The following is a 16,908-nucleotide window of genomic DNA, read 5'->3' as shown; positions in this document are numbered from 1 at the left end:
TGAAGAAAAGACATATTTGTACAAATATGTCTTTTACTTCAGATTTGAATATAGTCATTCATAACATACAGGTCCTCTCTGCATAATGCTAATACATGGTGTTAATTTCAATGACTACATGAAGGGATGATTTGCTTCTACCAAATATAACCTTTCTCTAATGTTAAATCTTTTCAAAAACATAGTTGCCAAGATGGATGTTTCTGTTGGCAGGAAATGCTCAGGATCTGCTGGTGTAATTTGAACTCATCCTCTATATCTTTTTGTTGTTAAGATTCAGCAGCTAATGCAAGAAGTGCAGGAGGGTCAGATGGCTGTGGCATCCACCCAGGCCACAAACGAGACCAGCAGGAGACCTGGAATGTCATCAGACAGAGCCTCAGTGAGATGGCCGTGGGGATGGTAAGTCCACCACGCTCTCTCTCCGACAAGAATCAAGCAGTCAGCAGCGCAGACGCACAGCACTCGCACATGCATATCAGTTTGACTTTCAATTTCCTGGAGATGTCAGGGCGCTCTGGTATAATTTCTGACGGAAAGCAGCAGGAAGCCGTGGCCCCTTGTATCCATCACGGAGAAGTGGCTCAGCTCCATAGGGATCGTGGTGGTGGAATCATGGTAGCGGTCAAGCCTGACAAGAGATTCCCTCTTCATCTGTTTGCAGACAATCAGAGCACGTTTTTTTAGTGTATCCTTCCCCTTTTTTCTTCATATGTATAATAATGCAACAAATATGGCACACAAAGTATGCAAGCATATAAAGTAGTAATGCTTTGAGTTAGAAGAAAGCCATGCAGTCTCCTGCCAACCGTCATCTTTTTTTTTTTTTCCACTGAATTTGCATCCATTACAATTCCACATTTCTGGCGTCGGTAAGAGCATAGCGCTGAGCCGCAGTAACAGTTACTGCGGGCCTGGGCGGTCCCTGCAGAGCCTGCGTACATGTAGAATTTATTGCCTGTGGGAAGGCACTTCCTAATAATGTTCTGCTACCAACGTTCACTCACACACTCCGTCATTCGATTTCCATAGCCATCAGGCAATGTCACTCTTCTGCTTATTACAACCAGATGCAGCTGTTTGCAAAGGAATGGCAGAGAATGCACTTTTTGGAGCACGGGGGGGTGAGGTGCGGGGGGGATGGGGGCGGGGGAGGCATCTGAAAGTAGTGCACAGACATGGAAGAATAGATAGAGGCATGGTATGCTTGTGAGTTACTACATACAGGCTAACACAATAAAGTGGGGAAAAGTACAATCTCTGCCATGTCTCATTAACCGAGTGGGGGTGGGTAAGCGATGATGGCAGATTGTCTTCTGTTTGCTTCTCTCATGAGCCAAATATGACCCAGCGATTGAGGCGAAGGAGAAGTAACTTGAGCAGGGAGTGTTATTTCCATCAGCTGTAAATCATGTCGGCCTCTATTGAATCTGAAAGGAGCCATTACATGTCATGACGGGCCTGATTTCTCGCTAGGAGAGCAGAGTGTCCATCGCCTTCAGTGCCCCAGCGAGTGGCACGCCAGCGGCAGCACCTCTCCCCGGGGGTAATCGTTTGCGACAGGATTGTCCTCCCTCCAGATCCCTCATCCACCCACGCCATCAGAGCCTCACAACGACGCAGAGCTCTCAGGCCAAACAAGAGTGGCCGAGTGACGACATCCGAGCCCAGATAGCAAAGATTGAGCAGTTTTTGAGCTCAGAGGGGGTAAGCCTTCCCAAAAAGTCCAAAATAGAGGAAAAAGAAGATGTTGAGTTATGAGAAAGAGAGCAGCTCTGGGGCTCAAAGATATATGAATATGGCTAGTTTTGTTTCCCTTTGTATACGAATATGTATATTTGGATGTCTACGCCCTGTGTAACGTCTTATGACCTGACCTATTGGAATGCCAATAACATTTTCAGAAAACAGAGCCAAAAATATTTCCTGAGTAATGTATAACGTTATTTATTTATAATGCAATTTATACCACAACATGTATTCAGATGATACTAGTTCTGTGTTAAAATGGCTAGGCTTCTAATGCTGTCTAATCTACCAAGAAAGAAGCTGCAAGAAAAAACATTTCTGTATTTCCTGTATTGGCACCGCTTTAAACTAATTGACCTTAATGCTTAATGCTCAAAAATTCTTCTGATTTAATAATTTCTGATAATATTAAGAAATGCTCAAATTGTTTTCTGAATAAATAATTTCTGATAATATTAATAAGTTGTAGTCCATAACATTGCATCTGGATGAGCTACTTCTTTGAAGTTAGTGGATTTGTATCCTGTTGCTGCTCTGTTCTCTCAGCTGTGGGTAGTCCTCAGTGATGTAATTAACACTAATTACAATCAGGACAGTGCCAGGGCCACTCAGAACATTTAATGGCCACAACATTCATTTGCATGTGTAGCACTCGTACCAGAGCTAACTTGGCTTAATTAGAATACCCAAGTAACAAGAATCAATTAGCACACATTAGCCTAAATTAACAAATGCAAATGAAGCTCTCATTAAGTTTATGTCCTGAGTGAGGAGGCTATGTATACCATATGGACACATGTTAGGGCGATACACTTGACAACTTGGGCTGCATGTGATGGCTTGTGGTCGAAATTAACAAGTAGCTAGTTTATGTGACACAAACATCTGGTAGCCCCGAGGAAATTAGATGGCTCTTGTCACGGTTCAAGTTAAATAATTACCTCAGATGGCACAAGTACTGCTACAGCACTACACAAACTTAACTTTAACAAAGGGCCACTGAACATTAGATTCTTGACAAAGACTAGAACGTGACTGCTAACTATTGTGATTGTTTTCCTTCAAAGAAATTAGGCCATTACTATTCGCATTTTGCCCAGTTAATTTTTATTCACTCTTACACAAACCAAGAAATTGGACAAGGAAATGTTCCCTGGAACAAAATTAAAAAGCACACAGCAAAAAATGATGGAGCAATAATTATTCTTTTTTTCTCTCTTTGATGGTGGCACAAGGTCTCTCCAAGGTCTATCTTAATACACTTACTCATTACGAAGATGTCAAAATGTTAATGTCGTCATAAAGAAATCTTATGTGCGTGCAAGCCTTTGCCAGCAGAGTTGACCCTTATCCTTAAAGGGAGTGGGCAATATGGAGGGTGTAATTTTAATACACACAAAGGATTATGAAGTGACGGTCCTTTGAAACAGTCAATTACACTTGAGCGTGGGAGGGTACCTGGTGTTAATTACCACTGGGTTTTATATAGTGCGTAAATAAAGAGCCCGCTGACACTCGCATTCCATCACTGCGTCCTGAGTGCCAAAGCAAATTAGCTGGGCCCTTGTGTGCTCCACTGGGTCCTGTGCATTCATTTAACACTAGAATAACACTCAGCAGCAAACAAGAGGAGAGCGCACGGGGGAGGGAATGGGAACTTGGTCCCCCGTCTCCGAACCCAACCTGGCTGCTCCTGCGGTTTTAACTTGGCGCCTCACTGGAAGGAATTGCTTTGGTGCAGTTGTTTTGTTATTGGAGACAGGTCTGGCAGGGTGTACTTGCAAAATTAAGAGAACAAACACTTTCATTCTTCTGACTCAATTATAGTTGTTGACATTAGAGTTGACATTAGGTTGAAAGTAATTATCCACTTTGAATTTTTCATGGCCATTTTGCCTTTTATTTAGATAGGACTGTGAAGAGTGACAGGAAGTGAGTGGGAGATAGAGATGGGGTGGGATTGGGAAATGACCGCGGGTCGGTTTCAAATCTGGGTCCCCGTGGGCAGTTGGACCCGAATGTGGTATGGAGACTATGGACACTGCGGCCGCTTGCTCCACAGCACCCTCCATCCACTTTGCTTTTAGATGTTGTGATTGCTGTGGTAAGGATAACTGCACTGCAGAATGAATCATTTTCAAGTAGTCCCAAATTACATGGCGCCCCAGTGAATCAGAGTAACTGAAATACTGCTCACACCTGTATCTGATTTTAATATAGACAAGAAAGGTTCCAAATCAAACGATTTGTCATGAAGTCTTGTCTCAATCTGTGGGCCATTTTCCGTTTGTAAATACCAATAACAGTTCAAATGTGAAAATGCTTATATGTTATTCCTTGTATGGGTATGTAATCGGAATGTGTCCCCTTAAATATACTTTTTTAATTAATATTCCTCTAATTGAACACAGATCATTTATATGATTATTAGGGGTCTAAAAATAGTTAAGCAATATTGCACGAGTGAGAGTACCGTTGGTATTAGATATATCACCATGGCTGTGATTCGGCCTGTTGCCAAGCAATGCAAGACTATGACGACCTACTCTCTATTTACTCTTTTTACACTCAAATGTGACATGAAATCACTGCTCCCTTGCTTTGAATGAATGACATGAGTGAGAATGACATGTCTAGTTTTCAAATGGTATGGATGCAATACTTTTTCTAGCCACTACAGGACATTTTGGTGCTGCTCTGAGTTTGCATGGGCAACCATATAAAGCTAGACAAAGTGCACAGTGCTTCCCAAACTGCACAGTGCACAGTGTTTCCCAAACTGTGCTGTGACACACTGTGAGAGCCAATCACCCCAAATACGGCAGAACAACATAGCTGCATTCCAAAGTAGGCCTAGCAGAAAGTTGGTTGCTCTTAACCAAGGAAGGAAAACTGGACAAATAACTGAAAAAGTATGCTTGACCTTGAACCTGACCCTACCCCCTTTTGTTGTGCTGAACAGGAAAAAAGTATATTAAAGCGATGAGCAACACATCACTCTAAATATACACTTGAGGCTTCAGCTATGAGTTAACGAGTAGCCTTCCATTATTATGCGTCAATATCATTTTTTTGTCAAGCAATACATAGCAATAAACTTGTTATGTTGTGATTTTTGTATGTTTAATATCATAGAGGTGTGCCGTCAGATTTTTTTCACAGTACATAAGTATAAGTATATATACTCTTTTGATCCTGTGAGGGAAATTTGGTCTCTGCATTTATCCCAATCCTTGAATTAGTGAAACACACTCAGCACACACTAATCCCGGTGCAGTGAGCTGCCTGCAACAACAGCGGCGCTCGGGGAGCAGTAAGGGGTTAGGTGCCTTGCTCAAGGGCACTTCAGCCGTGCCTACTGGTCGGGGTTCGAACCGGCAACCCGACGGTAACAAGTCCGAAGCGCTAACCAGTAGGCCACAACTGCCCACATAATGTATTATCAGAGCAAAAGGTTTGGAAAACACTTTCTTAGTAAACAGAAGGTGACACACATCCCTGCACTGTCTGTATGTGATATGTCTTCTTGATCATGTAATCTTGTGATCATGTAAATTATTTTTCCAAAAGTAAATTATGTTTTCATTTGCTTCCTGATACACCATACTGTATGTAAGTATGTGTGCAGAATCCATTATTAACATATTTTAAAGATTTAAATATATATATTTAGTAATGGAATCGCTGATAAAATTGTTCCAGCTACTGTGGTTGATAAAAAGTTTGATTACAGCCCTGGTCACATCTAAAATTAAAATGCTTTATGTGGACTGTGAAGTGTAAAGGTGTAGGTTAGTATTAAAACGGAATGGAATCAAACGGCCAATGTATTGAATAGTATCAAACAGGAGATTGCGTATTGTTTCACCCCGGGTGATTATTTACTTTAGCGTAAATCTCTTGTGAGGATTTCTAAACATCCCTGTAAGTATTTAAAGGCCCCTATCTTCAGTTGAAAACAAAGTGCTTGTAAAAGCATCAGACCACAGCACAGCTTTTTTTTCTTCAAAAAAAAAACCCAAAACTGCATGTTTCTGAGCATGCCTGTGGATGAATAACTGTCCTTAGCCATGTTTGCGAGATTTGAGAGGAATGACTAGCCTTCTGCTCTCCCTCTCTCTGTGCATGGCTGTGAATCACCGGCACTCAGCCTCGTCTCATCTTACTCCTCACAGAGAGAAGAAAAGATAATCCCTGCCTGCCCACTACTGTCAAAGGTCAGCAGGGTTTAAAGTTCACCGTCCACATCATTTATAAGGCCTTAAATAAGCTCCGGCACTTGTGTTGGGACACTGTTGCTCATCTTCTCGTAGTTATTAATCTTTTAATTACCAGGACGTCCTGGAGCAAATCCTCTGAGTGAGAGATGTGAAAGTGAGGGCAGTGCTCAGTGGAAGGCCCCACCAGATTGAGTTATACTCCTGGTGGACCACCATGGCTGCCCCAGACGTTCTTAATTTGAGGCCATCGCATTGGTACATGATACTCCCACAGACAAGAGGTGTGTCACCGATGCCTATATATCTGCAGGCTCGAAACATAGACACACACAAAAAAACGCAGTTGTGTTTTGCGAAAGCTCCGCAAAGGATGTGGCGGTATGGGCAGTGATTGAGGGAGGAAGCAGAGCCGGGTCTTAACCCGCATGCCGTCTTGCATTAGCCATGTCCCCATTGAGGTGTCAGCCCATAAGTCTCCCGCAGAGGGACTCCACGGGCCGAATGATGGAGAACGCTTCTTCACTCCAGGGGATCTTGTAAAACTGCCATTACCTCCAGCCCAAACTCCCAGTCTGGGCCTGTACTTCAGCTTTGCTGATCCCATTAGGAAACAAATGGATTTGGTTGCTCATTCTGGAAAGATGGTTTGTTTTCTATAGTAGGGATGTATGTTGATTTTGCCTCAGTACATGATCGAAAAAATAGTAGTTGTGCTGTTCATTTGTCAGACAGATCTTATGTCATGATAAAAGAGGATGCTAGAATATAACATTGCTTATGAAAGGAAATAAGCATACAATATTGATTATAAGAATACAAAACAATATAATAAAGGAATACAATACACATGAGAAACAAGCATTAAAAATCCTATCTGTCTTATAGATAGATAGATAGATAGATACTTTATTGATCCCCAGGGGAAATTCAAGCTGCATGCTGTATTATGCTGTATTATACTGGAAGTTATCGTACATTTAGATAAAAGAAATCTGGAATAACTTTGTCTATGTGCAGGCTGAGAGAGTGGAGAAAGAGAGAGATTAAAGACGGTAGTGCAATAATAATGGCATCTAGAATTCTTCAGTAAAACCACATCACACTGACAAATGTATTACTTTAAACTTAACTGGAACACACCCTTAAAATATTGCAGAGATAAAATACTTCATGTGTTTCACAATAGGCTTCTATGAATCACTAGATAAATCTGTTGAAGCATTTCACCACCAGTTTTGCCAGCACTATGATGGACTAAATTCTATCAAAGGATTTATGACAAGTTTTCAAACGTTACTTACATACAGTTGTGTGCACCACTGAGCACAATCTATTTTGTTGATAAATACAAACCTTGCAACTAAGGAACATTTGAGAATGAAGATTTCTTCAAATGTTTTAGCCCACAAAGCAGTGAATGGTTTAAAACAGACAATAAAGCAGTTCAAATGGGTGAAATGGCAAAGAAAGAAATAGCTGTGAATAGTAATTGTAGAAGTCAGGGTGAGCTAAAACGGCACATCTGCTGGCCAGAAATACCAACCAAACCCCTCCTATGACTCAAAAGGCCTTCTGGTTTATCCAACGCCGGTGTGGTGGTGAATGATTCCACTGTGATGTTTGCACAGACATTGTCTGTTAAAAAGGGCCATTAGAGGGAAAGGTCACAAACAGTCTGATCACAAATGTTAATATCCGAGGTTTATATTAAGTCAAATTTAAATAACCCAGGGTTATTTTGGAAATAAGTGGCATGAGGAGATGAATTTGTTAACATTGAATTTGGCTACAGTTGAGAACAGTTCTAGGAGGAGAAAGGAGCAGGACCCTGTACAGTTGTTCATCTAATCTGTTTTGGGGTTTTCTAGCGGCCAGTGGCACAGGAAACCTCATGCAAATAGAGGGGAGAATGGATTCCTTTAGGTATCAGCAAATTCAGAATGCAAATTTAATGCTGTCAGACAAGAAACTGAACCCAAGATGTTGGTCTATACAACAGAACAGAACATCCTTTACAAAAATGATTTGCAAACTGTGATATCTGCCAAATGACTGTTGCTAAGCAGCAGCTTAGGGTACCCAAATGTTTGTGTTGGCCACAATTACTAAAAAAAAAAAAAGTATCTTTGTAAGGTCACAGCTTCAGTAACACATCATTGAAATTAGACGAAAATAGTATCTCTACTCTTTTGCAGTCAAAGTTGCTGACTTTCTTGTATGTATTAATAATGCCTTTAAAAAAGTATTAAATTAAAATTAAATTAAAAAAGTAGTTTACAAATCCACTGAATTAACATGTCTTTAGCATTATGGTTTATTTGTAACCCCAGTAATTCCAAGGGCCCGTCTCAGTTTTCAGTGCTGCAGGACACTTTCCCTCGATTCCGTCGGCGATTCACCTCTTACCCGAGAGGGTAACGTTTGACTGAGTTCTTGGTATGCTAGACTGCGACCCCCAGATCTGAAGAGATGGGCCTAGCTGTAGAAGTGTAGTCTGTGATGGCTGCTTAGTGATGGGGAACCACATTTGAGTGCAGGTGCCTTCCATCACAGCACCTCACTTGGTTCACAAGGCCTCTGATCCCTCCCAGCGCTGAGCTTGGGTGCCTGCCCTCCAGGGAGACCAGGAGATGAGTTGAATCAGTCAGATAGCTTTACATCCTACTAAAGACATCGCTCAGCAAAACCGCAGTGCTTTTCAGCAAGAAGAACTCTTGATAACTTACTTTTCAAAGGGAATTGGAGGGAGTTGACAAGGTTCTGACTACCTGCTGTCCACACAGGGGATGTTAACAGACCTTGATCGTTTCATCTGAAATTGATTGAGCTTTTGTGGCAACCTTGAGCAGTTTGTCAAGTCGCTTTAGCTAACAACTTCTTGAGTGATGCGGACGAAGAATTTGGCAGTGGGTCAGTTCAAAAATATTGGGAGGGAAACAATGGCCTCCTCTGAGCCCCAGATGAATGACCCAAAGCTCAACCTCTACTGACCAGCCAGATTACAGAAAAAATGAGGCCAGAGGTCATCAGATTGAAATGATCTCAGTTCCTGAGCGGTGGGTGCCACTGTGCACAATTTTCCGTCCTGCCATCTTGATAAGGGGGGAAAGCTTGATTTATTTGTGTTGTGTTTATTTCTAGTAATCGTCTGCATCAGGCTTTCGATTATGATGCTTTATGACTTCCTTGGACTTGGACATAATTGATGTAAGTCTCAGAGTTGTCAAGAGACCATTTAAGCTAAAGACCTTGTTGTCAGACAACTTCCTATCCAGCCCAGTTCCTTTATTATGAACACGCATTCACCTTCAGTCACATGTTATTTTCTGTATTTCACAGTAACACAGTGATTGTGAGTTACATCATTAATTATCAGCTGAGGAATGCACCGGCCTTTTCATCTTAATCTCTAGAGCAAGGGCCAAGACACAGCAGGAATTCTGATGATTTAGCTTGCTTTGACCTAATCACTCTTAAACGCAGTACAATGGCAGTGCACAATGATGGATCACCTCCTTGTCACTAGGGAGTGTTTATATAGTGGGTCTTCTCTGACTCACTGATCATGGTCCTGGAGAGAAATTCACACCGATGGCAGGAGCAGCCTTACCACCGTGCAAAAAAGAGATGCACATATGTGTGGCTGGTTCTAAAATTACTAAATTTGAATAGATTTTAATATGTTATCTGTCATACAAAATGCATCTCAAACCGTATATACATTTGTGTGAATTAAACAATCCAAAGAAATGTCTCTAAACCAATATATGGTCCAGTTTAAGTCCCAGTATAGTGTGCATGCCATTCACATTTGTTGTAAATGAAACAGAAGATGTCTCTGGTCATACAAAAAGTGCCACTATTATCCTCATGTCCAAATACACTGATAATTAGTGAGCTTTGTGATAGCAGGCAATGATGCTTCCCCAGTGGAAAGCCCCCCCATTAGGAAAGGGAAAAAATGACCAGCCAGTGAACCCAGACACAGTCAGAGACATCTCTCCGCATGGAACTGTAAGCTTGTTAGATTTCTTGCCAAATGATCTGGCTAGGAATGCCTAGTTAGCTCTGCTAGACCCAAGCTCCTATCAGCAAACCACTGAATTATCAGGATAAAGTGCCTTACAGACAGGTGTTGTAGACATAGTGTTTGCCAGAATTTGACTTTTTTCATGTAAAAAAAATGTACCTAGCATCTATACCTCAAATGTATGATTGCCTATATGTGCACCATGAAGTTTGAAAGTTTGAAGAAAGTCTGTGCCCAGGCTTGACTATTTTGAATGAGTCATTCTTTTTTAAGGCTGATATGCACTCCCTTGCCAAGCTGGTCTGACTTTTTGCACTTCAATGAACCCTTGTCCTTGGTGGCGATATTTTCAATTTAAACACTGTAACTATTTGACGTTTATCAAAGCAGTTTGTTCTCCGCATTTATTATTACCAGATTCTGATCCGCCTGCTGAAACCGGCCTGACATGTTGCTCGGTGCAGAGTTCAGCGCTCTGGATTTGGCAAAAGATAAGTACTTTGTGGTGATTTGTAGGCCTACTATTTGATTCCCACTAAACTGATGCTGCAGCATTCGAACACAGAGATACTATCTTTGAAGAAATGTCCAGACCAAACATAATTTCTACTCGCTCTTGGAGCCAGTCCAGCCGCTCAACTTTTTCCTTCCCATAAACTGAAGTGGAGTCTGAAAAAAAAATTCATCTGTAAAGATTGATAGCGTGTTCTTAGGATATAGAACTCTCCGTTTTTATGGTACAAGGGTCTCTTTTTTTCCCCCTCAGTGTTTTACCGAGCACTAGAGTAGAACTCGACATGATGCATTTACTGAGAGCTTACTCCAAAAACCCAAAGCAGAGACAATAGCACTTTATCTTTTTTGTCTTAAAAGTCGACATTGCTCTTTTTTTCACAGCATACAGTAATTTTGTCCAGGATGTTTTGCAGTGAGTGCATCACAGTGACACCAGGTTTGACGGGTGTATAATTAAAGCCTACGGGAGGCATTTTTTCACTCAAACTCAAGGTTGCTTCGCTGATGGCATACCAAGATGTGCTAATTAATGGACTGGAAGCCGGTGGTACCACTCTCCTTGATGCGCAGTTGGCGGACCTTTCCGAGTCTCAGTGTTTAGGTAATGTTGGATGGGATCCCATATCCGCTCGAATGCTGAATTTCTCTGCATTCAGTCTTTTGAAGGAGAGCCAGCCTTCTAAATACTTCAGCAAGTCAGGGAAGTATGCATCAGGGAAGTTTGGCCTTATCTTCCATAATTCCCCTCAAAATCTGCCAGTAACTGCACAATGTTATTTACACGCCAATAACAGACACATTCAAGGAAAGGGAAAAAGCACCTATATATTCTGTGTAGTTTGTTATTTTTGTATAATTTTAAAACTGATATAGGGAATGGCAGCCCATGTGTAAACAGCTGTCATCTCTTTTTTCCATTTCCAAGGCCACTAAGATGACAGTATCGTGTTTTTGAATTCCCCCAGCATGTATTTTTTCCGGCCACCTGTGGTCATTTTTGCATCTGGGCGCATGGCATTCCTGTGGTGATGTGAACGGCCTCTGCTATCAGCAGATAGCACTGAAGGGAGGCAACAGAGCCTGAGCCCCAAGGCCTGAACAAAAGATGGCTTCATCTCTCGCTCCAATAGCCCACCTTATCAAACCGCACTTTTTTTAGAACAGGCTTTGAACTGTTGGAGACAGTTGAGCATGTAACACCAGATGGATGAAACTGTGGGATGTAGGTTGATTCTCCAATCCAGTGTGTGTGTGTGTGTGTGTGTGTGTGTGTGTGTGTGTGTGTGTGTGTATGTAGGTGGCTGGGTTTGTGCACTCGTATGACTTTCTGTACATTTCAATATTCCCAATCTTTGTTAAGAACACCCTCATAGTTGGCTCCTCTTTATATTGCATTTGTATCTACTCTGTTTTCTAGAAGCTGTCATTTCAAGTGTTCTATGGGAGTGTGTGCTGCCACAAGCATGTTGGAAGCCCAGTGGCCTCTGTCATGGAATGAGGATGACCATTCCTCATCCCCTTTAAATACTCTCAGAGGACTTAAACAGAGATCCATCAAACGGCGGAAAGTTGTTGGGAGCTTTGAGTTAGCCTGCCGAACAAATGAAGTCGGTGGAGACTCCACCTTGACGTCGGCTCTCTTTGATGCAACTGCTGAGTGTAGGAAAACAAAATATTTTCAGGGTCACTTGGACTGCTTTGTTTTTTCTATGACTGGAGAGCACTTGGGCAGAAGTCAGTTAGGTTTTATTTTAAGATAATTTGTTGTTTGTAGAGTAAAAAAGGGCTTTGAATCTCCCTGGGAGCCATTATTTGTCTACGCTATTTTTTAAGGACGAAGCGTTGGACGTTTACAAAATGCCTTGGTGTTCCTCAGGGACACAGAGGAACCTATGCTCCTTTTTTCAAAACTGAAGGAAGAGAGGAAGCCTTGTGAGTCTGCATTTGTTCATTCAAGTTAGCAGAAAAATGGTCAAAATGCTTCATCTGGTTCTCCAGTTCTGTCCACTGACCTGTCGATGAAATGTCGACATGAAAATACACAGTCATTCACACTTTGTTATGCAGAGTGATTGTAATAATAAAGTTGTGGCACTCCAAAAGAAAGACTTTGGCTGTCCATCTGCCCTCAGTCTTGACCTGGCGGCCAAGGAGCGCCATAGTCTCGCTCACGCCAGACTTATTTCGAGTTCCTCCACGAGGGGCAAGATAAAGGACTTTGACACAGTGACTTCTCCCGACATGACAGGTTTTTTTCTTCCCCTCTCGCTCTCGCTCTCCCCGAGTTTAAAAGTTGAATCCCGGGTCACCGGCTTTCAGCAGTAACCCAGACTAGAATTCCAGATGGTGAAGTAAGAGAAGGTCTCAGCTCATCAATTTAACGAGGGGGCTCCAAAAGCCGTGTCCCCGCTTAGGCCAGAGCTTCCGGCGGCGTTGGCTGACTGCACAAGCCGACAAATTGAGACATATCTCGCCGAATTGGTAACAGGATGACCATAGTATGATTGCAATTGGCCGCAGAAGAAACCCCGTCGAACGGACGTGTTTTTAAGAGGACCCTTCACAGCTTGATCAGACTGCTAAGAGGGGGGATGGCTTGTTTGGCACGATGCCAGCACATCACTTGGATCGAACTACTCAGAGACGAAAAACAAATGGCAGAGGTGGAGAGGGACACTCATGCAGGCCAGAGACCCAAGTGTTGCAGACAGTTTTAGCGTTGCAGAGATGGAGTCAGAGTGCGAAGAACTGTCTCATTTCCATGGTGTGACCACACGCAGCAGATTTTCTAATACTTCCAAACCCTGATGTTTGTGTCACTGTTGCCATGGACGCAGAGTGGTTGGCAAGACCAGAAGCAATGAAGATAACCTTAAAAGCTATCATAGATCAAGACACAGGGACTGTTCAAGGACTCTGCCGAATACCTCGTATGATTAAATGCAACTTGCAAGGTTTGAAGCTGGCAAATCCACTGGCAAAAAATAAAGCTTTTCATTCAGTGTCCACTATGGGCTGTACACAAACAAGTCTTTTGGCTCGGGATGTCCTTTAATGGATAGAGAATGCAAGTTATATCTCTGGCAAAAATAAAAATGTATATCACTGTGACACTCTGTAATCTCTCTTTTATTGCCACATATATATATTCCAACGTGCATCTCAGAAGTATGATAAAATAAAGTTGAGTCTGCATGTATTTCAAACTCTCCCAAGCCATGCTCTGACTTACACATTTGATTCATTTTTACTGTGGTTACCTTTTGTGGTTGCTGTTGTGTGTGTTCTCCATTGGCTGTATTTTGACTTAAATCTGTAACCAAGGTGTTTGTTATGTGCTGTGCCATTCTGTTTGAATGAGATAGCCATTAGTGGCTATCTGCAAAGAAATCATACCCATTTCACCCAGCATTTTACCTTGCCTAGTATGCTGATATTGTCTCAGACTGCATGACTGATGTGACAGGTTCTTTCTGGCAGAGATGTACATCTGCATGTGTGTACCCCTCTCTCTCTCTCTCTCTCTCTCTCTCTCTCTCTCTCTCTCTCTGTGTTTGTGTGTGTTTGTGTGTGAGTTGCTATGTTTAAACTCATGTGTGCAAATGTTAGATGGTGCCAAGAGAGGAAAGGGCAAGGACAGACCCACACACACACATACACACACAGGGTGCAGTCACACTAGCCTCCACACAAATGCAATGATCTGAAATGGATGAAAGAAAAAGTATCATGGAAAAATTTGACCTTCTGTAACAGCTTCTGTTTATATGTGACATCTGTACAAATAACAAAACAAAACATTGTGAATTAAGACATTTTGTGGGGAAAAAACGAATATGTGAATGCTTGTTTCTGATTGCAATGCAAATAGAATGCCAATTATTGCTTGGCAGGGCTTGCAGACCTTCTTATGGCATTGACAACGGTGTTATAGGATAATACTTTCATAAAGTATGAGATGAATTGTCAACATGCCTTTGCTGTTATGCTGTTATAGTAAGTGAGATTTATGATCATGGGTCACAATGAAACAGGAGACATCATATTTTCTCCTCTGCTTTGCTTTGTCAGGACCTTGTCCATGCCAGGTGTGTGGGTGGTGATTGACATTAGTGTAAATAGGTGACTGACTTCTGACTTTTCACTGTTAATGTGTGAGAGATGTCTCTGTGCCACATCTATGCTGTGATGACACCTTAAATGCACTCAGTTGGTTTGCTCACAAGGTTGATGCCAAGAGTTAAGAAAAATGTCCTTTCTCATCTCCCGTGTGTGTTCGCGCATGCGCATGTGTGCGTGTTGTGATATGCCACCAAACCGGGATACAGATGATATAATTTTCCATATATTGCAATCTGTCCTCAGCCCATTTTGCTCATAAAATATCAATGTTTCACTGAAATAGTGAAATGAATGGTGGATTTTCAGTGTTAATTGAAAATTCAGTGAAACGTGACACTGTCTCATTTCGCTTAAATAGTGGGAATAAAAATTGTGGGACTCTAACCTACTCGATTGATATTGCGTGATACTAGCCTATCTGCTATTTTTTTTATTCAATTTAAATAACGTAACAACTTTCCTGGCCCGACCCAGAGATCGCCTGACGGGGATGTATGTACGCATGTGGTGCGCTGGGTGAGGGGCTACCCTTTGGTTTGTTTTAACGCATGCTGGGATCACTTGACCGTTAACCGTTTTCACCCCTCCCTCTGTGAAGAGTTCAACAAAAAGTCAACACCTGTGGATGAGTTTCGGGCTGACCTCTCCGTTAATAAGCTGATAAGAGACGGGCGTTATTATCTAAACAGAATTCCCACCGAGCCAAAGTACATTAATCTTCCAGATTTTCTTGGTTCCTTAAAATAAGCATTCATAGGATTCGCGAAAATTTTTATTTACTGGTTACATTTTATTTAGTGGTCTCTGTGGCGTAGCCTATATTGTCCTGTAAAAGATGTTTTAGGCCAAATGTTTCAACATTAAAAGTTAATAATATTTTGGACTTCAGGCAAAACAATCGGAATTTTAGAGAAAGAATAAAAAATCGAAATAAAAGATTTTCATGACAGGCTGCTGGAGATATGACTACATGATTCTGCAGTGTTTATAAATTCCAGTTAGGCCTCATTTTTAGTTAATCAACAAACTAAGACACACAATTTCGGAAAAGTTTACAGCCTGAATTCATTCACCTTTCGAATAAAAAGAAAGAATGCAAATACATTTTTATCACGACACTCTTGCATCAGGGATTAGCCTACTGATTGAAATTATTTGAGCGTTCATTTATTTTGACACAATAATAATAGTAACAATAATAATACTGCTAATAATACTACTAATTATTATTCGTTTTATTTAGGTGCACCAGCACAAACTTTAGGTGCACCCACATTTTTCATCGCGGCACCATAACGTCACAATTTCAAGGTCCCCTTTTTATCGCTCTCCATATACATTCCGTGTGTGAGCTGTTTCAGAGCATGGGCCAGGAATGACAGTATTGATTTGATTTAGGGCCTCCACCACCTTGACGACATCAGTAATATTTAATACTGATCATTCACATCAGTGGCTATCCTCTCTGCTGCTCTTATCATATGTTTCTATTTCATATTTTAGAATTCATAAACTTTATATATTTTGTTAATAATGTGATAATGTTAGTAATACTCATTATTATTTATGGTATGATCCTGCATCCAGTTTTTGAACGAAAGTGCATGCAGCTGTCTCTGTTTTCTATAAAACTGTGTTTAATATTGTCCCATAATCTCTAGCAATTTACAGCTATAGTAAAGCCTCTTTCGATGTTGCGACGTCTCCCTAACAATTTTGGGTATGTATATAGCACGGAGTCTTTGTGATTTCACCTTGTCTATTCATTTAAATTGAGTTATTAAATACACCCTAGCCTATTTGCTAAATTCGCCTATTACATGGGCCCACCATTAATAATACCCACAATTTATGTCAAAACTATTTTTAGTCAGCATTCAACTCTCTAGGTGTTGTTTCTCAGAAAGCAAACCCCTCCCGTCCCCTACAAACAAATTGCAGGCGAAACGCAGAACATCGGAACGGTGGACGCAGATGGGGCTGATGATGATGAGGTGCGATAGATCAGTGGCTCCCAAACGCAGCAAGACAAGACCATGCCATCATGTAGCCTAATTTAAAACATTGATCAGAAATTAAATGCAGAACGCATCAAGGAGTTGTTAGCTAATGTAATCTACCGTTTATTGCAATTTTATCGAAAAATACATTATAAATAGTTTAATCACAAAACAACGAAAGAAAAACGTATCTATAAGTAGGCTAAACCTAATGCTTTGCAAATAATATTTTAATTTTACTGTAAAAAAAACATTGTAAATGATGTGAAAG

At 41.3% G+C, this 16,908-nt stretch overlaps 1 protein-coding gene across 6 annotated transcripts in view; it reads left to right on the top strand.

Moving 5' to 3' along the window:
* LOC125303598 overlaps positions 1–16,908 on the top strand; it is a 30,617-nt gene that overhangs the window by 12,862 nt on the left and 847 nt on the right. For 4 of the 6 annotated variants that reach the window (XM_048257426.1, XM_048257423.1, XM_048257424.1 and 1 more), the window contains 2 exons: positions 275–402; positions 1,477–1,707. In XM_048257426.1, coding sequence (XP_048113383.1) covers positions 275–402; positions 1,477–1,707 — 359 coding nt within the window. Of the gene's footprint in view, positions 1–274; positions 403–1,476; positions 2,161–16,908 lie in introns of those variants that run through there. The other 2 variants (XM_048257425.1, XM_048257427.1) reach the window with 2 other exon arrangements.

Source organism: Alosa alosa, chromosome 11, assembly GCF_017589495.1.
Source record: "Alosa alosa isolate M-15738 ecotype Scorff River chromosome 11, AALO_Geno_1.1, whole genome shotgun sequence".
Taxonomy (NCBI): domain Eukaryota; kingdom Metazoa; phylum Chordata; class Actinopteri; order Clupeiformes; family Clupeidae; genus Alosa; species Alosa alosa.
Note: the sequence above shows the minus strand (reverse complement) of the source record. Positions and strands in the feature narration are given on the sequence as shown.